Source organism: Oncorhynchus masou, chromosome 13, assembly GCF_036934945.1.
Source record: "Oncorhynchus masou masou isolate Uvic2021 chromosome 13, UVic_Omas_1.1, whole genome shotgun sequence".
NCBI classification, from domain to species: Eukaryota; Metazoa; Chordata; class Actinopteri; order Salmoniformes; family Salmonidae; genus Oncorhynchus; species Oncorhynchus masou.
The window spans coordinates 22,079,067-22,101,607 of NC_088224.1; the positions used below are offsets into that span (position 1 = coordinate 22,079,067).

At 45.1% G+C, this 22,541-nt stretch overlaps 1 protein-coding gene across 4 annotated transcripts in view; it reads right to left on the reverse strand.

Moving 5' to 3' along the window:
• The window catches only part of LOC135551899 (rho family-interacting cell polarization regulator 2-like), an 87,275-nt gene that overhangs the window by 55,202 nt on the left and 9,532 nt on the right, over positions 1–22,541 (reverse strand). The window contains exon 1 of one of the 4 annotated variants that reach the window (XM_064983179.1): positions 18,676–18,905. The exons of 2 other annotated variants lie outside the window; for them this stretch is intronic. In XM_064983179.1, the coding sequence (XP_064839251.1) occupies positions 18,676–18,727 (52 nt within the window). In that variant the 5' untranslated portion in view covers positions 18,728–18,905. Of the gene's footprint in view, positions 1–18,660; positions 18,906–22,541 lie in introns of those variants that run through there. One more of the 4 variants, XM_064983178.1, reaches the window with a different exon arrangement.

The following is a 22,541-nucleotide window of genomic DNA, read 5'->3' on the forward strand; positions in this document are numbered from 1 at the left end:
AGAACAAACATTTTAAATAAACCATATTTATGTTTATTTATTTTCCCTTTTGTACTTTAACTCCGCACATCGTTTAAACACTGTAGATAGCAATAATATGACATTTGAAATGTCTCTGTTCCTTTGAAACTTGTGATTGTAATGTTTACTGTTCATTTTTCATTTCCCTTTGTTTATTACCAATTTCACTTGCTTTGGCGATGTAAACATATGTTTCCCATGTCAATAAAGCCCTTTGAATTGATTCAGCACACACACCATGTCATGTGACAGTGGTAATTCAGCACACACACCATGTCATGTGACAGTGGTAATTCAGCACACACACCATGTCATGTGACAGTGGTAATTCAGCACACACACCATGTCATGTGACAGTGGTAATTCAGCACACGCATCATGTCATGTGACAGTGGTAATCAGCACACACACCATGTCATGTGACAGTGGTAATTCAGCACACACACCATGTCATGTGACAGTGGTAATTCAGTACACACATCATGTCATATCAATAGCGCACCAACAGAAGGTCAAAACAATCAGTGTTAGGGGGTGTGTGTAATAATTACGTGCTGCTTATGAATGTGGTATGTATGGGATATGAATGTATTGAGAAGTCCTTATATAGGTAACCTTCATGTATAGTATTGCTGCAGAGGGTTCCACCCATGCACAGCTTCAGATGACACAGCATACGGATTTCTCTTCGAAGTGGTTAGTTACATCATGTCATGTAGATATTCTGATCTAACGCAGAGACCACTATGTCATTTGGTATGACAAGCCAAGCTTTTACCAATATTGAGTGAATTCCTGTGGCCTAGACTGTGTGACAAGTTATACAATAGGGCAGGATGGATGGTAACTAACAGGAGTCAGCTGAGGATCAATTTAATAACATTATTCAATTGATTCATTTCAGATGCCTTTGACCACCTTCCTGTCCAAGGCCCTTCTACCCTGATTGCTCAGTTTGGCCGGGCGGCCAGCTCTGAATTTCTTTTGTGGAATTTCACATCTAAGGGAAGAGTAAACGGAATGTAGTTATTTAGGTGTGGGAATGCCACAGGGTGTGTGTTGGGCCAGCAGCAACCAAAATCTATGCAGTTGAACATGGATCACAAGCAAACATCACATGTGAGAGAGAGAGAGAAAGCGAAAACAGAACCAGGTTAAGGAGGTCAGAGGTCAAACTAACTAAACAACACAACCAACCGAGAGGATTACAGGATCCAGGCTGCATCACGTCCGGCCGTGATTGGGAGTCCCATAGGGCGGACCACAATTGTCCCAGTGTCGTCCGGGTTTGGCCAGTGTAGGCCGTCATTGTAAATAAGAATTTGTTCTTAACTGACACACAGATTTGGATAACACTGACCGTGTCTTAACCTCTTACACTTATGGTGGCGCGATTTCATTTTTGGAAGAAAAACGTTCCCGTTTAAAACAAGATATTTTGTCCCAAAAAGATGCTCGACTATGCATATAATTGCTACTGTTCGAAAGAAAACACTCTGACGTGTCCAGAAATACAAATATCTTCTCTGTGCGTGCCCTTTAACGTGAGCTTCAGGCAAAACCAAGATGACTTGGCATCCAGGAAATGACAAGGATTTTTGAGGCTCTGTCTTTCATGATCTCCTTATATGGCTGTGAACGCAAGAGGAATGAGTCTGCCCTTTCTGTCGTTTCCCCAAGGTGTCTGCAGCATTGTGACGTATTTGTAGGCAGATCGTTGGAAGATTGACCATAAGAGACCACATTTACCACGTGTCCGCCCGGTGTCCTGCGCCGAAATTGGTGCGCAAAAGTCACCTGCCAGTATTTTTCCATGGGGCACAGAGAGAGAAGCAAGCTTCCATGAACTGCATGTCAATGAAGAGATATGTGAAAAAACACCTTGAGGATTGATTCCAAACAACGTTTGCCATGTTTCGGTCGATATTATGTAGTTAATCCGGAAAAAGTTTCACGTTGTAGGTGACTGCATTTTCGGTTCGTTTCGGTAGCCAGGCGCAATGTAGAAAACGGAACGATTTCTCCTACACACAGACGCTTTCAGGAAACACTGCGCATTTGGTATGTGGCTGGGAGTCTCCTCATTGAAAACATCAGAAGCTCTTCAAAGGTAAATGATTTTATTTATTTGGTTATCTGGCTTTTGTGAAAATGTTGCGTGCTACATGCTACACAAAATGCTATGCTAGCTTTGCATACTCTTACACAAATTAGTCAATTTCTATGGTTCAAAAGCATATTTTGAAAATCTGAGATGACAGTGTTGTTAAGAAAAGGCTAAGCTTGAGAGCAAACGCATTATTTTAATTTTATTTGCGATTTTCAGAAATAGTTAACGTTGCGTTATGCTAATGAGCCTGAGGCTTAGTCACAATCCCGGATCCGGGATGGGGAGTTTCAAGAGGTTAATACCCATACTAGCATCCTAAATAGAAGGCCGTTTGTGTATGTCAAAAACATACGTTTTACAGTATGTGACATTTTGAAAATTCTATATGATTTAAATGCCCAGATGTCATACTACTTATGTCGTGCTTCTCATGCAGTATGGATGAATTGTACACTTTTGGGAATTTCACACCCACAATACATACAAACAGGATAAAAGGAGGGCTTTGAGATTTGAATGTTCTCTGAAACAAACATAGCATTTATTGAAGATGGCACAGAAGACAAGCAAAGAGTCTCCTGCAATGTTCAAATGTTAGTCGTTTTTTGTTGATCATGACTATTTAATCCTTGAAAACAGATTGATATTTGCAGCCTGCCATGCCTTTACTTTAGCTAAATAGCTAATGTTAGCTACATGCTTTAGTAGGAATTGAAGTTAGCTGGATACCCGATAAGCACACAGTTGTCGAGCAACCTTTCCGGTTTATATACAGTTGAAGTCGGAAGTTTACATACAGTTAAGTTTGGAGTCATTAAAACTCATTTTTCAACCACTCCACAAATGTCCATGTAAGGGTTTTCCTGTGGTGGAGTAGAGGAGGACCAAAACGCAGCGTGGTTATATTGGTTCATGTTTAATTAAAACAGATAAACATGAACACTACAAAACAATAAATGTGGAAAACCAAAAACAGCCCTATCTGGTGCAAAACACAGAGACAGGAACAATCAGGTGGTGAGCCCCCAGGTGGTGAGGGTAGGCAACAACATCTCCACGCCGCTGATCCTCAACACTGGGGCCCCACAAGGGTGCGTTCTGAGCACTCTCCTGTACTCCCTGTTCACCCACGACTGCGCGGCAACGCACGCCTCCAACTCAATCATCAAGTTTGCGGACGACACAACAGTGGTAGGCTTGATTACCAACAACGACGAGACGGCCTACAGGGAGGAAGTGAGGGCCCTCGGAGTGTGGTGTCAGGACAATAACCTCACACTCAACGTCAACAAAACTAAGGAGATGATTGTGGACTTCAGGAAACAGCAGAGGGAACACCCCCCTATCCACATCGATGGAACAGTAGTGGAGAGGGTAGTAAGTTTTAAGTTCCTCGGCATACACATCACAGACAAACTAAATTGGTCCACTCACACAGACAGCATCGTGAAGAAGGCGCAGCAGCGCCTCTTCAACCTCAGGAGGCTGAAGAAATTCGGCTTGTCACCAAAAACACTCACAAACTTCTACAGATGCACAATCGAGAGCATCCTGGCAGGCTGTATCACCGCCTGGTACGGCAACTGCTCCGCCATCAACCGTAAGGCTCTCCAGAGGGTAGTGAGGTCTGCACAATGTATCACCGGGAGCAAACTACCTGCCCTCCAGGACACCTACACCACCCGATGTTACAGGAAGGCCATAAAGATCATCAAGGACAACACCCACCCGAGCCACTGCCTGTTCACCCCGCTATCATCCAGAAGGCGAGGTCAGTACAGGTGCATCAAAGTTGGGACCGAGAGACTGAAAAACAGCTTCTATCTCAAGGCCATCAGACTGTTAAACAGCAACCACTAACATTGAGTGGCTGCTGCCAACACACTGACTCAACTCCAGCCACTTCAATAATGGGAATTGATGGGAAAGGATGTAAAATATATCACTAGCCACTTTAAACAATGCTACCTAATATAATGTTTACATACCCTACATTATTCATCTCATATGTATACGTATATACTGTACTCTATCATCTACTTCATCCTTATGTAATACATGTATCACTAGCCACTTTAACTATGCCACTTTGTTTACATACTCATCTCATATGTATATACTGTACTCGATACCATCTACTGTATCTTGCCTATGCTGCTCTGCACCATCACTCATTCATATCTTTATCTACATATTATTTATCCCCTTACACTGTGTATAAGATATTAGTTTTGGAATTGTTAGTTAGATTACTTGTTGGTTATTACTGCATTGTCGGAACTGGAAGCACAAGCATTTCGCTACACTCGCATTAACATCTGCTAACCATGTGTATGTGACAAATAAAATTTGATTTGATTTGAATCACCCACCAACACACAGTGTAACCCAAGCTACCTAAGTATGATTCTCAATCAGAGACAACTAATGACACCTGCCTCTGATTGAGAACCATACTAGGCCGAAACACAGAAATACCCCAAAACATAGAAAAACAAACATAGACTGCCCACCCAACTCACGCCCTGACCATACTAAATAAATACAAAACAAAGGAAATAAAGGTCAGAACGTGACAGTACCCCCCCCCCCAAAGGTGCGGACTCCGGCCGCAAAACCTTGACCTATAGGGGAGGGTCTGGGTGGGCGTCTGTCCACGGTGGCGGCTCTGGCGCGGGATGCGGACCCCACTTCACCATTGTCTTAGTCCACCTTATAGTCCACCTCCGTGGCTTCCTAACCATGGCAACTCTTCTCAATGGACAGAGGAGCAGCTTGGGACAGAGGGGCAGCAGCTCGGGACAGAGGGGCAGCAGCTTGGGACAGAGGGGCGGGGGCTCTGGCGCCTCTGGGCTGAGGGGCTCTGGCGCCTCTGAGCTGAGGGGCTCTGGCGCCTCTGAGCTGAGGGGCTCTGGCGCCTCTGGGCCGAGGGGCTCCGGCAGCAGCGCCGGGCAGGCGGGAGGCTCCGGCAGCAGTGCCGGGCAGGCGGGAGGCTCCGGGCAGGAGCGCCGGGCAGGCGGGAGGCTCCGGCAGCAGCGCCGGGCAGGCGGGAGGCTCTGGCAGCAGCGCAGGACAGACGGGACCACCTGTAGGGAGGATCTGCTCGTTTCATCAACCTGCCTGAGCTTCCTTTCAGTCCAGAGCTGCCCCTCAGTCCAGAGCTGCCCCTCAGTCCAGAGCTGCCCCTCAGTCCAGAGCTGCCCCTCAGTCCAGTGTGGCCCGTTGTTAGGGTTCCTAGGCCAAGGTTAGCAGCGAGTGTCGCCACTCAAGGGACGCTAAGGAGGGGGACTAAGACAATTATGGAGTGGGGTCCACGTCCAGTGCCAGAGCCGCCACCGCCGACAGATGCCCACCCAGACCCTCCCCTATAGGTTTAGGTTGTGCGTTCGGAGTCCGCACCTTGGGGGGGGGGTACTGTCACGTTCTGACCATCGTCCGTGTGTGTTTTCCTTGTTTTAGTGTTGGTCAGGACGTGAGCTGGGTGGGCATTCTATGTTGTGTGTCTGGTTTGTCCATTTCTATGTTAGGCCTGATATGGTTCTCAATCAGAGGCAGGTGTTAGTCATTGTCTCTGATTGGGAGCCATATTTAGGTAGCCTGTTTTGTGTTGGGTTTTGTGGGTGATTGTTCCTGTCTTTGTGTTTGTGGCACCAGATAGGACTGTTTTGGTTTTTGCACGTTTCTTGTTTTGTAGATTGTCGTACTTTCATCTTTATTAAAGATGCACAAAACTAACCACGCTGCATTTTGGTCCGCCTCTCTTTCCCCACAAGAGAACCATTACAGTCCATGTCCATTCTGCGGCGATACGACATCCCATCTGGTTTGCGCTTAGTGGAACTATCATTTGTTTTTCAACAGGACAATGACCCAATACTACTCCAGGCTGTGTAAGGGCTATTTGACCAAGGAGAGTGATGGAGTGGTACATCAGATGACATGACCACCACAATCACCCAACCTCAACCCAGTAGAGATGGTTTGGGATGAGTTGGAGCGCAGAGTGAAGGAAAAGCGGCCAACAAGTGCTCAGCATATGTGGGAACTCCTTCAAGACTGTTTCAAAAGCATTCCAAGTGAAGCTGGTTGAGAGAATGCCAAGAGTGTGCAAAGCTGTCATCAAGGCAAAGGGTGGCTGATTAGAAGAATCTAAAATATGCCAAATATTTTTGTTTAACTAATTTTTCGTTACTACATGATTCCATATGTGTTATTTTATAATGTAGAAAATAGTACAAATAAAGAAAAACCCTTGAATGAGTAGGCTTGTCCAAACTTTGACTGGTACTGTATATCTACAGAAATAAGACAGGTTCTGCTTCTGTTGCCTGTTTGAGTGTTTGTATAAAAGCTACTGATTCCATGAGCTTCAAGCAACCACAACATGTCGGATAAAGCAGTTTCACCAATATTTTTAATCTTTGCTATGCTGTAATAAAGGCTTTACACTTTTTTTGTTAGAACAGTCTCTCTGGTATTACTGATTGTAACATCTGCTTCGAACTCACACCCTCAAACACCTAGATCCCCTGAACACAGCTCACTCTCCAGATCCCAATCACCTGAATTCTAATCACCTGTTCACAAACATGTATGTCATTACCACACACTATTTAGTTCAGTTCTTTGCACCCCATCACTGTGAAGTATTGTTTGTTTTGTGACACACGTCTTTCAGAGGTCTGCTTTTCCTGTGATTTACTCCTCCCGCGTATGAGATTTTTTTTGCCTGCCTCAATAACGACACCTTTTGCCTATTCCCTACTTGAACTTTAGCCTATCAGAGTTCCTGTTATCTACCTATTGCTTCATCTTCCGGAACTACGTTACTAGCCTTTTCCCTGCCTGTACTGTTGCCCTTTTGGACGCCTTGTGTATGACCTTTTGCCTGCCCCTGGACCCAGCTACATGCCTCCTCCTGTGTATGACCTTCTGCCTGTCCCTGGACCCAGCTACATGCCTCCTCCTGTGCATGACCTTATGCCTGTCCATGGAGCCAGCTACCTGCCTCCTCCTGTGTATGACCTTCTGCCTGTCCCTGGACCCAGCTACATGCCTCCTCCTGTGTATGACCTTCTGCCTGTCCCTGGACCCAGCTACATGCCTCCTCCTGTGTATGACTTTCTGCCTGTCCCTGGACCCAGCTACATGCATTCTCCTGTGTATGACCTTCTGCCTGTCCCTGGACCCAGCTACATGCCTCCTCCTGTGTATGACCTTCTGCCTGTCCCTGGACCCAGCTACATGCCTCCTCCTGTGTATGACCTTCTGCCTGTCCCTGGACTCAGCTACATGCCTCCTCCTGTGTATGACCTTCTGCCTGTCCCTGGACCCAGCTACATGCCTCCTCCTGTGTATGACCTTCTGCCTGTCCCTGGACTCAGCTACATGCCTTCTCCTGTGCATGACCTTATGCCTGTCCCTGGACCCAGCTACCTGCCTCCTCCTGTGTATGACCTTCTGCCTGTCCCTGGACCCAGCTACATGCCTCTTCCTGTGGTCCTTTGCAATAAACACCTGCTGCGCCCTGCGCTTGAAACCAGCTCTCTGTCTTCCCTTGTGTTCATTACACTGAAAATGTATTTAGTGTTGTTTTCACTATCCCAAATTATCAGAAACATCACACTGTAATCTAACAGCACCTGTTTGTCAAACATAATATGCATGCAGCGCTTGCACCTTACCGTCCTTCTTTTTCTTGGTATCTAGTAGTTTCCACAACTAAGTCAAAATTTTCCGCACATCTGCCTTCCCTTTTCCCGCCTGAGCAACCAGGAAGCATTCATCCGTTTCGAGTTTTTTTTTCATGTTCTCATCCATTTTGCTGTCACATGTTATGGTGTTCAGAGTTTGTTATAATCAATTTATTGATGTGAATGTGATAAGCTATAGGTCAGGCCCCATTGGTCACTTGCATTCGATGCATACATGTGTCACATAAAGAGAGCAAGAGTTGAGGGAATAGGTCATGTTTTTCCAAAACAAATGAAGGATTTCGGTAACCAAACTTTCCAGTCAGAAATGGCTGTAATTATGTCACAGCTTCAGCAACACAGACAGCACGATAAACACTGTTGATGTTCTTTGGTGGTCGCGGCAGCAGTGAGGAGTGCGAGACAATGGGTGCTAGTCACACAGGCACTTGCTGTCATTTATTTGAACACAGGGCAGCAAGTCTGAGCCCGGCCTGGCACAATCAAATCAATTTCGGTCAGACTCCCTCTAGATTAATGTGTATATCTTAATTATTTCATCAAACAGTGCGCTTAAAGCATCAGACAAGTTCAGTGCATATAGTTGATTTTATTAAAACAGATAGGGTGTTTTATATATGGAAAACTACAACTTTTAAAATCAATTGTTCGAAAGAACAGACGGGATCTCTGTCAAAGAGACAAAGATTTTGTTTTGGGTCGGGGACAGCCTTACCACATGTTTATTAGGCTACTCATTGCCTTCTTTGTTTTGTTTCACTCTTCACACTGGTCCCTCTCACATACTAAACTCACCCAATGTGCTAATGTTGACTTTTAAGCTTCTGGAACCCTTCACTCACTGCCTTCTCAAAAACACCTCACTCATAAGTCTTCTTCATGCAGGGAAGTACTCTTTCTCTCTCTGTCATTTTAAATACATTATCTCCCCACAGTAAGGCACATGCAGGGTGATTATCATAGCTGTTTCGTATGTGTGGCATTGGCACATTAATAATTTAATACCAGCAGCGAGTCATTTCTCCTGACTGGAGCCAGATGTGCTGCTGCTCTTCCTGTACAGCTGACTGGGTAGAAGCCTGAGGCGCGGTAACAGCAGGTGATTGGGTTCACATGGATGATCCCTAATCTGAGCAGCAGGAAGCTGAACAGCCAGCTCACTGAGACAGAGCCTCCTCAGATTGATCATATCCCCTAGTCTCATCACCTACTGTACCTACCGGTTTATTGTTGTTTATTGTTGTTTATTTGCTCTCCCTTTATTTCTCTCCTTTCTCTCTTTCATTCTCTCTTTTCTTTCTCTCTTTTCCTTCTTTCTTTCATTCTCTCTTCTTTCTTTCTTTCTTTCTTTCATTCTCTCTCTCTTTCTTTCTTTTTTCTTTCTCCACAGCATGGTTACTAATTTGAATAGTGAACACCGTTAGTTTCCAGCATTTCAGAGCATGGTACATGGTATGTGCACTCGCATGTGTCTGTGTGTTTGCATGTGAACTTGTGTGTGTGGCCTGGAGTGGAAGTTTAGAGCGGCTGGTATACTGAGCGGTTCACTACAGGGTGGTGATGACTTGTGGTATTAAAGTGAACAGCTGGTGATTCAGTTCAATCCAGTAAAGCTCCATTTACGTCACATAATGGAGCTTGGAGCTTTGTATCGACGAGTCATTTTCATCACCATCTTAGTAGTAGAAATAGGGAAATACGTACGGCATAATAGTATCTCAGGATTCTTTCTTAAAAAACAAACCCTTTATTCTCTTTTTTTTGGTCAGAAAGGGCACATTTAGTTGGCCTAAGTGTTGATTTGTTTTGCAAGTTCATGGTTTATTTTTGTCTTTCTCTCTCTCTCCCTGCAGTGTTACAGTGCCTTGCAAAAGTATTCGGCCCCCTTGAACTTTGCGACCTTTTGCCACATTTCAGGCTTCAAACATAAAGATATAAAACTGTATTTTTTTGTGAAGAATCAACAACAAGTATGGACACAATCATGAAGTGGAACAACATTTATTGGATATTTCAAACCTTTTTAACAAATCAAAAACTGAAAAATTGGGCGTGCAAATTATTCAGCCCCTTTACTTTCAGTGCAGCAAACTCTCTCCAGAAGTTCAGTGAGGATCTCTGAATGATCCAATGTTGACCTAAATGACTAATGATGATAAATACAATCCACCTGTGTGTAATCCGTATAAATGCACCTGCACTGTGATAGTCTCAGAGGTCCGTTAAAAGCGCAGAGAGCATCATGAAGAACAAGGAACACACCAGGCAGGTCCGAGATACTGTTGTGAAGAAGTTTAAAGCCGGATTTGGATACAAAAAGATTTCCCAAGCTTTAAACATCCCAAGGAACACTCTGCAAGTGATAATATTGAAATGGAAGGAGTATCAGACCACTGCAAATCTACCAAGACCTGGCCGTCCCTCTAAACTTTCAGCTCATACAAGGAGAAGACTGATCAGAGATGCAGCCAAGAGGCTCATGATCACTCTGGATGAACTGCAGAGATCTACAGCTGAGGTGGGAGACTCTGTCCATAGGAAAACAATCAGTCGTATATTGCACAAATCTGGCCTTTATGGAAGAGTGGCAAGAAGAAAGCCATTTCTTAAAGATATCCATAAAAAGTGTTGTTTAAAGTTTGCCACAAGCCACCTGGGAGACACACCAAACATGTGGAAGAAGGTGCTCTAGTCAGATGAAACCAAAATTGAACTTTTTGGCAACAATGCAAAACGTTATGTTTGGCGTAAAAGCAACACAGCTCATCACCCTGACCACACCATACCCACTGTCAAACATGGTGGTGGCAGCATCATGGTTTGGGCCTGCTTTTCTTCAGCAGGGACAGGGAAGATGATTAAAATTGATGGGAAGATGGATGGAGCCAAATACAGGACCATTCTGGAAGAAAACCTGATGGAGTCTGCAAAAGACCTGAGACTGGGACGGAGATTTGTCTTCCAACAAGACAATGATCCAAAACATAAAGCAACATCTACAATGGAATGGTTCAAAAATAAACATATCCAGGTGTTAGAATGGCCAAGTCAAAGTCCAGACCTGAATCCAATCGAGAATCTGTGGAAAGGACTGAAAACTGCTGTTCACAAATGCTCTCCATCCAACCTCACTGAGCTCGAGCTGTTTTGCAAGGAGGAATGGGAAAAAATTTCAGTCTCTCGATGTGCAAAACTGATAGAGACATACCCCAAGCAACTTACAGCTGTAATCGCAGCAAAAGGTGGAGCTACAAAGTATTAACTTAAGGGGGCTGAATAATTTTGCACGCCCAATTTTTCAGTTTATGATTTGTTAAAAAAGTTTGAAATATCCAATAAATGTCGTTCCATTTCATGATTGTGTCCCACTTGTTGTTAATTCTTCACAAAAAAATACAGTTTTATATCTATTATGTTTGAAGCCTGAAATGTGGCAAAAGGTTGCAAAGTTCAAGGGGGCCGAATACTTTCTCAAGGCACTGTATGTGTTATTTCATAGTGTTGATGTTTTCACTATTATTTTACAATGTAGAAAATAGTTATAAAAAAAATTAAAACCTGGAATGAGTAGGTGTGTTCAAACTTTTGACCTGTACTCTACAGCCAGGCACATTTAACCGTTAGGCTCCTCCTCTCCTCACTTTTAGGCAATTAAGGCAATGACTGTTTTCTCGTCTCCTCACTCCCCTGCTGGCTCTGCTGCATAGTTCTCAACACCAATATGCTGGTTAACTTTGCTATTATGCACACAGCAACATGGTCTAGAAAAAGGTGCCAATTCAACAGCGCACTGAAGTTTCAGAAACGCATATCCAACGCGGGAGATAGTGCATGTTATATGTATTTGTAATATATATATATATGTGTATGTGTGTTTTTTTAAATTATTATTAGTGTTCCACCATTGTTCTTACATAATATGACCATATACAATTTCAGTAGCACGTCTTAGTGATGGACTGTGACATCCCCACGGACTCCACAATGGATTAGGCCACTCAGACAGGCACCAATCAGACAGGTGTCTTGTGCTCCATGAAAAATACGTTTTGCGACCGACTGCTCGACTAAAGAAATTTCGTTCCAACAGCCTGTCAACCAAACAATCAACTTGTCGACTACATGGGATCAGCCCTTGAGTGTGGAGTTTATTAGTTAATAATGTGGGCCATTAAGTTTGCTAGCTTTGCCTCAGAATAAACGAACACACACACACACAGTACATCTGTCATAGTACAGCTGTGTGACAGCCTTCCGGACGGAAACTACTGGAGAAAGTCATTCTTGTTATCTGAAGTACAGTATACTCAGCCTTCGTCTGAAATGGCACCCTATTTACTATATAATGCACAACTTTTGGACCAATATCATATGGGTAGTGCAAGGGGAATAGGTTAACCCTCTTTGCCACCCAATCCCCCTCTATATAGCAACACGCAATGGCCATGAAGACAGATGATGTTATCTTTTTTATCCAACCTCTCCTCTGGCTCCCAGCTGTTCACAACCGGGGTTGAAATTAGAAAACAGAAAAACAAAACATCCATCTTATCAGCTTATGTCTGTTTATTAGAACGCTTAATACCGAAAGAGGTCATGCTTTCTACTGAACCATCAAAATGGGCAGGGACAGGGGTACAAGGGGTGGTCCCAGTGGTGTGTACATCTGGTTCAGAGGTAAGCGCCAGCGACAGTGGGTGTGTTCCACTGCTGGGCCTCAATGGACTCTAGGGATTAAGGGGGAAGACCCCCCCCCCCCCATAGGGCTGCACTGACAACATATCTGCTCAGAGACAAGGGAAGAGAGAAGGAAACCCCCTGTCCTCATCCCTCCATCTCTATCCTCATCTAGGGCGTAGGGAGAGGAGGGATGGAGGGGATGGAGGGAGAGCCCTAGGGTGGACCAGTAGCCTTTCACTCCCAACATCTGCCAGCCCATCCTGAGAGGGAGTCCAAACGCAACATACGCACACTCGTGCCAACATACACACACTTTACTAGTTAATAGAAGACTTCCATTGTTCAGGCTATCCGTTTAGTCACACATCATTGCTGCTTGCTCATGTAGACTATACACATCAATAAGCTTTATAAAGACCCAGATATACTGTAAATCAGGAGCTTATATTCATGCAAAGACCAGGGCGCATATTCATAAACCCTCTCAGAGTAGGCATTCTGATCCAGAATCAGATCTCCTCCAGTCCATGTAATCTTACTTATTATGATGTAAAATGCTAAACTCATCCTAGATCAGCACTCCTACTCTGAGACAGTTTATGAACACTGATGACTTCTAAACATATTCATAAAGAGTAGTGATACTGACAGAAACACATACTGTAGGTCTCTCTGACCCAGTTCTATTAGAGGTCGAACACTGGCATCACTGTACTGCCATCCAGGACTTTACAAGTCACTAACACACTCTGTTCTCTATGCCATGGCTGATCCCATCGCTTGATGCTAACAAGCTAGGGTGAACTATGGATGACCGTGATGATTTAATTCAGTCCTCCCTTCTCTACAGGCTGGAAGGAAAAGTGGTGGGAAGAGGGAGAGAATATATCCACCCTCCCTCACACGCCTCGTCCCGCTGGGCCTAGGAAGGAAAAGCAGAGTGTAAAAGAGAGGGAGTGAACCGTCTTTCATCCTGCCTTCCCCTCCCCACCTCCCTCTCCTCTCCTGAGGAATATCTGATATTATCTTTCTTATCCAACTCCCTAAACCCAATCCCAATGTCCCGTCTTTTCCTCTCCAACCCAAAATTCCAACCCCCCTCTCCCCTTCCCTCCCCCTTACTCTATTGTCTCATCTGCTCCCAAGTGGCGCAGTGGTCTAAGGCACTGCATCTCAGTGCAAGAGGCATCACTGCAGTCACTGGTTCAAATCCAGGCTGTATCACATCTGGCCGTGATTGAGAGTCCAATAGGGCAGCGCACAATTGGCCCAGCGTGGTCTGGGTTTGGCCGGGATAGGACGGCACCGTAAATAACAATGTGTTCGTAAATGACTTGCTTAGTTAAATAAAGGTTCAATAAAACATTTTTTGTAATTATCACAGCTGCTAGTAATATGAAAACATTCCCTTCCTCATTTAACTCCCCCCTCTATCCCTTCCCTCCCAATGTACAACCTCCCCTCTCCCTAATTAAGATTAACATCCCTCGCCATTCCTTACCTCCCCTACTGTCTAAGCAGCCCCTCCAGAGGAATGTCAAAAAATCCCTTTCTCAAACTCCCAACTCCACCCCCCCAGAAATACCTCTACCCCTCAGGGATGCCTCTGTCATGGAGGGATGTGTCAGGACACGAGAGACAGGCCAGAGGAGAGATAACAAGACAGGGGTAACATCTCTGGATCAGATAACCCTGATAAATAAAGCCAGGTCAGGTCACTGTAGATTCTGGAGAAACCTTCACTGACTGATTGGGAGAAGCCTGGATGAAACCTGGTTTATGGACTGTAGACTTAACACAACAACAGAGATGTGGTCTGAATCAAGAACAATAACTTTAATTCCTAAGATGAATATTACAATTGAGGCTGTGGTTTGAGATCTTATTTCTAATTGAAGGAATTTGGATAGTAACAACTGAGTTTGGGTAGGTCCAGTTTGGCACCACCTTTCAGGAACTAGAGATTTGTAGGACATTCTGGGAATCAGTGTTCTCTCCCAGCTGGGCATCCTTACAACACTGCTCAGCACCATGTCTGATACAATCCTTATGAAATGACTATCAGCTGTGAAAACTGAAAGACACTGCTTTTTTAAAGAATGCAAGGCCAACAATTTCCTAAAAAGTAAGAACCACACACATATGGAAGCACACACCAGAGCACATACACACACACACCAGAGCACATGCACACACACCAGAGCACATGCACACACACAAACTGCTCCATGCAGAGAACTGAAAGTAGGGTGTTCTTGAAGAGCTCAGTACAAAAAGTAAAATGCCATTGTACTGAGTTTGTTAGGCCACCTCTTGTATAATTTCTCTGAGATTTAAAACAATGAGCGTTTTCAGTTTCCTGTTAATCTTTCACCTTGACCTTCATCTTTGTATTGATTATCTGTGCTTAGTGGGCTACTGATCACACACACCAACACAGTCACACACAGTGCTTAGTGGGCTACTGATCACACACACCAATACAGTCACACACAGTGCTTAGTGGGCTACTGATCACACACACCAACACAGTCACACACAGTGCTTAGTGGGCTACTGATCACACACACCAACACAGTCACACACAGTGCTTAGTGGGCTACTGATCACACACACAAACACAGTCACACACAGTGCTTAGTGGGCTACTGATCACACACACCAACACAGTCACACACAGTGCTTAGTGGGCTACTGATCACACACACCAATACAGTCACACACAGTGCTTAGTGGGCTACTGATCACACACACCAACACAGTCACACACAGTGCTTAGTGGGCTACTGATCACACACACACCAATACAGTCACATACAGTGCTTAGTGGGCTACTGATCACACACACCAACACAGTCACACACAGTGCTTAGTGGGCTACTGATCACACACACCAACACAGTCACACACAGTGCTTAGTGGGCTACTGATCACACACACCAACACAGTCACACACAGTGCTTAGTGGGCTACTGATCACACACACCAATACAGTCACACACAGTGCTTAGTGGGCTACTGATCACACACACCAACACAGTCACATACAGTGCTTAGTGGGCTACTGATCACACACACACCAATACAGTCACACACAGTGCTTAGTGGGCTACTGATCACACACACACCAATACAGTCACACACAGTGCTTAGTGGGCTACTGATCACACACACCAATACAGTCACACACAGTGCTTAGTGGGCTACTGATCACACACACCAATACAGTCACACACAGTGCTTAGTGGGCTACTGATCACACACACCAACACAGTCACATACAGTGCTTAGTGGGCTACTGATCACACACACCAATACAGTCACACACAGTGCTTGGTGTAGGCTACTGATCACACACACCAACACAGTCACACACAGTGCTTAGTGGGCTACTGATCACACACACAAACACAGTCACACACAGTGCTTAGTGGGCTACTGATCACACACACCAATACAGTCACACACAGTGCTTAGTGGGCTACTGATCACACACACCAACACAGTCACACACAGTGCTTAGTGGGCTACTGATCACACACACCAATACAGTCACACACAGTGCTTAGTGGGCTACTGATCACACACACCAACACAGTCACACACAGTGCTTAGTGGGCTACTGATCACACACACCAACACAGTCACACACAGTGCACATCACAGTGCTTGGGCACACACACACACCACAGGTGTAGGCTACTGATCACACACACCAACACAGTCACACACAGTGCTTAGTGGGCTACTGATCACACACACAAACACAGTCACACACAGTGCTTAGTGGGCTACTGATCACACACACCAACACAGTCACACACAGTGCTTAGTGGGCTACTGATCACACACACCAACACAGTCACACACAGTGCTTAGTGGGCTACTGATCACACACACCAACACAGTCACACACAGTGCTTGGTGTAGGCTACTGATCACACACACCAACACAGTCACACACAGTGCTTAGTGGGCTACTGATCACACACACCAACACAGTCACACACAGTGCTTGGTGTAGGCTACTGATCACACACACCAACACAGTCACACACAGTGCTTGGTGTAGGCTACTGATTACACCATTAGAGACCATACAAAAGAGCTGAGGACTGACGTTCCTTGCAGCAATCTATGGCGTCACACTCCATTGTGTTCAGGAGCTCTGTTGTGTTGCATTGAGCAGAAGAACACAGTGAAAAACATGCAATGGTTTGCCTGAATTCACTCCAGACCACAATGCTATAATAATTTATTTAATGAGGACGACTTAGGGAGAACGAAAGAGAATGAAAGAAAAATAGAGAAGTGAGAGAGAGAAGCAGGAAAGAGAGAGTGAAAGAGAGAAGCAGGAAAGAGAGAGTGAGAGAGAGAAGCAGGAAAGAGAGAGTGAGAGAGAGAAGCAGGAAAGAGAGAGTGAGAGAGAGAAGCAGGAAAGAGAGAGTGAAAGAGAGAAGCAGGAAAGAGAGAGTGAGAGAGAGAAAGCACTGGAAAGGCTGTGAGAAGGGGACTGGGACTGTCTGGCAGCAGCCATGCTGGCTGGTTTAGGCCTTGGCATCCTGCTTCTACCCTCCCATCATCCTGAGTCTTACCATCAAACAGCTTAATAAAATGAATATGCCCTGGCAATGGAGCAAAGCACTTCAGTTTAACTACATCAGAGCAAGCCGTTCTCCACAGAGAAAACACTCTAACCTTAAAGTGACTTTCTCAAAACAGTACGTGCAGCTGGAGTGGAGGGCATAGCAGTGGGCTATAGGATGGTTTTTATGATGCATTCTAGAGAACATGACATTTACATATACTCCTAGCTGCATCATACCAGGACAAGCAATATGAGGAAGGACAGACCTGAAGTAACCTGTGTTATCGCATGGTACTACCTTTGATGGTCCATTCTATTACCACATGGTTATGTTGTGAGAGAATGCAAAGAGTAAATGGATAAGATACTGAATCCTTCCACCAACCCCATAAAATGATGAATGGGCAGTGATCTCTAGCCTTACAACTGGTTTATAATGTATACTGTATCCTTCACTATCTATTCCTTACTATCTATTGCATCTTAGCCGCTCTGTCACTGCTCATCCATATATTTTATACTTATATATTTTCATCCCATTCCTTTACTAGATTGTGTGCATTAGGTTTTGATGTGGAATTTGATAGATATTAGGTTTTGTTGTGGAATTGTTAGATATTAGGTTTTGTTGTGGAACTGTTAGATATTACCTGTTAGATACTGCTGCTCTGCCGGATCTAGAAGCATAAGCATTTCACTACACTCATCTGCTAACCATGTGTATGTGACCAATACAATTTGATTTGATCTAGTAAACAAAGCCCAGTTACTGAATTTGACAATGGCCTAATGCCCCCTGACCTCTCCAAAACCTGAAGGAGTTCTGAAATCCCTGCTTGCTGACCCACTTCACTCAGTCCATGAGAGTTGAGTTGTGTGTGGGTCCTTCTCGCCTGTCTACAACACGTAGTGAATCACAATCCCACACACACCCCTGGAGCAACTCTCCACTCCTCCTATTCTCGAATCGCTAAGAGGACATTTAAACCCATTGTCCTAAAGCCCAACCACTGCGCTCCACACCGCGGCTCTGTGATGAGGACATTCACCTCACCACGGATCGCGATGACGCGACCCCTGTGGTCAAAAGCAAATCGAGAGAAAGTGGTCGACAAACCCAGGAAGAAACATGTTTACTGGGACGTCAAGAGACTCAAATATGATCCGTTTAGCCTCACGATATCGCGGACAGTATCAAAATAGTGGAGTCAATCAATTAAATCAAATTCCAAGGCATTTGATGTTGGTATGAACAAAATGGTTTTATAGATGCATCAAATAATTTGTTTTACTAAGCCAAAACAAATCACCTACATAATGTAGTGTTTAGTTTACTATTTCTTTAAGTGTGTATCACTGTCGTTTACTAAGCTACTGTCCTACTAGAAGCCGTTCTCACTCAATCTCTGCTCCGTTATTATTGAATAAAGGAGCAAAGTGATCTAGCCTACTCATCGAGCTCGCACACTGCTCTAGCTAAAAAGATAAGGAACTCTCAGACAGATGTCTTAACTAGTCTAAATACACGAGAGAGTAAATCTACTCACCTCTGAAAAACTTACTTGAACTGAATCCTATGTATTGTCTGTTAACTGCGCCGCTCCATCCGTGCATAAAGGAGAAGCTCCGCTTTCCAACGTGAACTTTTGGTCCACTGGATCACTAAAACAATGAATTCGACAGTGCTTTACGGAAAATGTCTTTCCTGACTACCTTATGAACTATATATATTTTCACTTGGGCATTATTCCTAATGTAACAAACACAGGTTACACAGCCCCACGCTCGTACCGAAAATCATGTGCATTGCAGTTTAGGTTTGTAGCGCTCGCCCTGGCTAACGTTGGACCAATGAAAAGGCAGAGTTGTAACAGTAGGCGGGGGCCTTTCGTGCTCTCACAACACGACAGGCGAGGAGTTGGCATCTCTGCAATGCCATCGGCATTCGGCACTAGTAGTTGGGCACTGCTGTTCGTGCATGCCAACCGGGGCGACAGACTGGGGTAAATCCCGTGTCTACCCACTGTATTTGCACAGCTGTCACGGTATGAACAGGCTCTTGCATTTTCACTGTCCCTAACGATAGTCTATGAAAACGGATCGAGATTAGCAAAGGGGTAGCAGCCTATTTGAGTGGTGGATTTGAATGACAAACGGTTATTTGTTCTGTATGGATGAAAAATAATATGAATATAATCGATGAAGCCATTACATTGCCACAGATATTAAGTTTACTTTGAACATCAATCCTCCTCAAGGACAACGAATATTATTTTCAGAACAGAACTGAAGATCTGGCCACACTCAAATGAACTTGCCTCAAGACTGGTTACAGAAATTGGATTAGGCAGACAGCAAACAACAAACACATTAAATGGAACCAGGGACAGGACAAACAAGTTAATCCCTATACCTTAACTGCAGTTAGGCCTAATGGACTGCAGACACACTACATCATGGCACAGGCGTGTCATGGCCTAGAAAATAGATTTCCACTTCAACTAACTGGCCTTTACTCTGATGACAGGCCAGATATGGTTGTCGTAATCCAGTGCTGCCAACTTGATTGGTATCCACCCTTGATTGGTTCCAGTACCAAGGGCGAGGGATGGGCAGAAAACTGACTGTCTGATCGAATCAATCCGTCTCATTTTAATACAGAGGAAGGAACTTTGTAATGAAGGAGTCGTCGGTGGAAATCGTTCACTTGTATCCATGTCACTGCATTGTCTATTTTATGTCCTTTATGTACCATGATCATGATACCAATTAATGTTACAACTTGATTTAGAAGGTAAGCAACTTTTATATGAGCATAAATGAATCGTGCCAACTGCTATTGTCCTGGCACAGCACAGCAGTATTCTAAATGTTTTTATTTTCCCGAGTGACGCAGCGGTATAAGGCACTGCATCTCAGTGCTAGAGGTGTCACTACAGACCCTGGTTTGATCCCGGGCTGTATCACAACCGGTCGTGATCGGCAGTCCCATAGGGCAGTGCAAAATTGGCCCAGAGTGGTTAGGGGACGGTTTGGCCGGGGTAGGCCATCATTGTAAATAAGAATTTGCTCTTAACTGACTTGCCTAGTTAAATAAAGGTTTAAAAAGTGATGTTCTGTGTGGTAAAGTGGTAGAATGTGGGGATAGAAGGCTCACACACACACACAACCCTCTCTGTCTCTCTCCTCTCAGAACATCTACTGTTTCGGTTCCTGAAACTAAACTAAAATCCAGCAAAATCCTGAAAAACATATCTACTGTATAAGTATTATCACTGCTGGGAGGTGAATACTGTTCAGAGGATATGAAAAACATATCTATATACGGGTTAGCTGAGAACGTCACGAAAACTGCACTCGCTTCAAAGGGACAGAAGGCCATGTATTGGTTTGGTTCTGGATGGCTAGATTGCTAGCAACAATGACAAGAAACTGCCATGGGAAATCATAAGAGGCTCCTTTCAGCTCGTTTCATCTTGTTCTTGATACCATGTCTTGTTTTGAGGTGTTTTGACTGGTGCCACGTCTATGCTGATATGGCAAACAATTTTAGCTAGCTAGCTAACCAACAACTGTGACGATGTATTGGAGAGACAAGTGCTCATTGTGCAACTTGATTTATGTTTTCAATCAAAATTGGAGACTAAATATAGTTAACGTGTTATCAATCTAAGCCAACACAGTCTGTTTTGCCCTGTAGTTGCGCACTGCTCACGTGTCGGTTTTGTTGCTGAACAACCAACCCATCTATTAGTATTGTCACTGCTAGGCGATGAATGCTGTTCAGAGGTTGAGGTGATGTAAATCTGTCATCCCACTGTTCTGTCTATATGAACACTGTATTCTGTAAACCTCTGTGGTTTCTCACTCAGGCAGGCAGTGTGTTTCCACCTGAAGCTACAGAGCACAGACCCCCTCCATAGTAGCATTCTCTCCTCTCTCCTCTCAGCTGGCTTACATTTCATGCTGTAATTGCGGTTAGCTGTCATCAACAGCCCCCGACCAGCAGCTATATTTACTGGAGAGCCAACAAACAGACCCAGCAGCCTGGTAGAATCACTTAAAGGAGCCGCTCAGATTAGAAACCAGAGCCATGGGTAGAAGGATTAGAGCCAGGACTGGTCCCAGATCAGTCTGTAGTAGACCAACAGGGGTGTTGAGAGGTAGCATAATTTCTCTGGTATGCTGTTAGGCTAGTGTTAGGTTATTGGGCTATACAAGTCGGTCAAAAGAGACTGCTGTCTGGCAGTAGAGGAATGGGCTCTGGCAGCCCACCTCCCAATAGTTTTTACTAACCTCCTCCCGGTTTCCCCTCCCCTCCAGGCCGAGCTTTCCCTCTGGTCGTGACGAGGCAGAGGATCCTCCTTTTCTTGACGTAACGTGGCATTTAACTAACAGCCTCCTCTTCCTCGCTAGTTAGGCTAATTCACACAGCAGAAGGTAATGTTACGCGGGACCACCTCTCTAAGACATCTCAGCCGACACCCCTCACTCACACACACACACACACACCCCTCACTCACACACACACACACACACCCCTCACTCACACACACACACACACCCCCTCACTCACACACACACACACACACCCCTCACTCACACACACACACACCCCTCTCTCACTCCCTTGCAACCAGAGCACTTGTGAACACTTACCACGTGACGGGGAGGCAGGGTTAGAGAAGGGTGACACATGAGGGTGAGAGTGGAAGTGGGACAAGGAGGGAGGGATCAGTGGGACAGAGAGGGTTAGGGAGGGGTGGCTCAGTGGGATGTGGAGGGTTAAGGAGGGAGGGATCAGTGAGACAGGGAGTGTTAGAGAGGGAGGGATCAGTGGGACAGGGAGGGTTAAGGAGGGAGGCATCAGTGAGACAGGGAGTGTTAGAGAGGGAGGGATCAGGGGGACGGTTAGGGAGGGAGGGATCAGTGGGATGGGGAGGGTTAAGGAGGGAGGAATCAGTGAGACAGGGAGTGTTAGAGAAGGAGGGATCAGTGGGATGGTTAGGGAGGGAGAGATCAGTGAGACAGGGAGCGTTAGGGAAGGAGGGATCAGTGGGACGGGGGGAGGGATCAGTGGGACAGGGAGGATTAGAGAGGGAGGGATCAGTGGGACAGGGAAGGTTAGGGAGGGAGGGATCAGTGAGACGGAGTGTTAGGGAGGGAGGGATCAGTGAAACAGGGAGGGTTAGGGAGGGAGGGATCAGCGAGACAGGGAGTGTTAGGGGGGAGGGATCAGTGGGACAGGGAGGGTTAGGGAGGGAGGGAGGGATCAGTGGGACAGGGAGGGTTAGGGAGGGAGGGAGGGATCAGTGGGAAAAGGGAGGGAGGGATCAGTGAGACAGAGAGTGTTAGGGGGGAGGGCTCTGTGAAATATGCAGATTGCTGTTGAGTCTATGGTTACATTTACACCCTACTAGACACCATA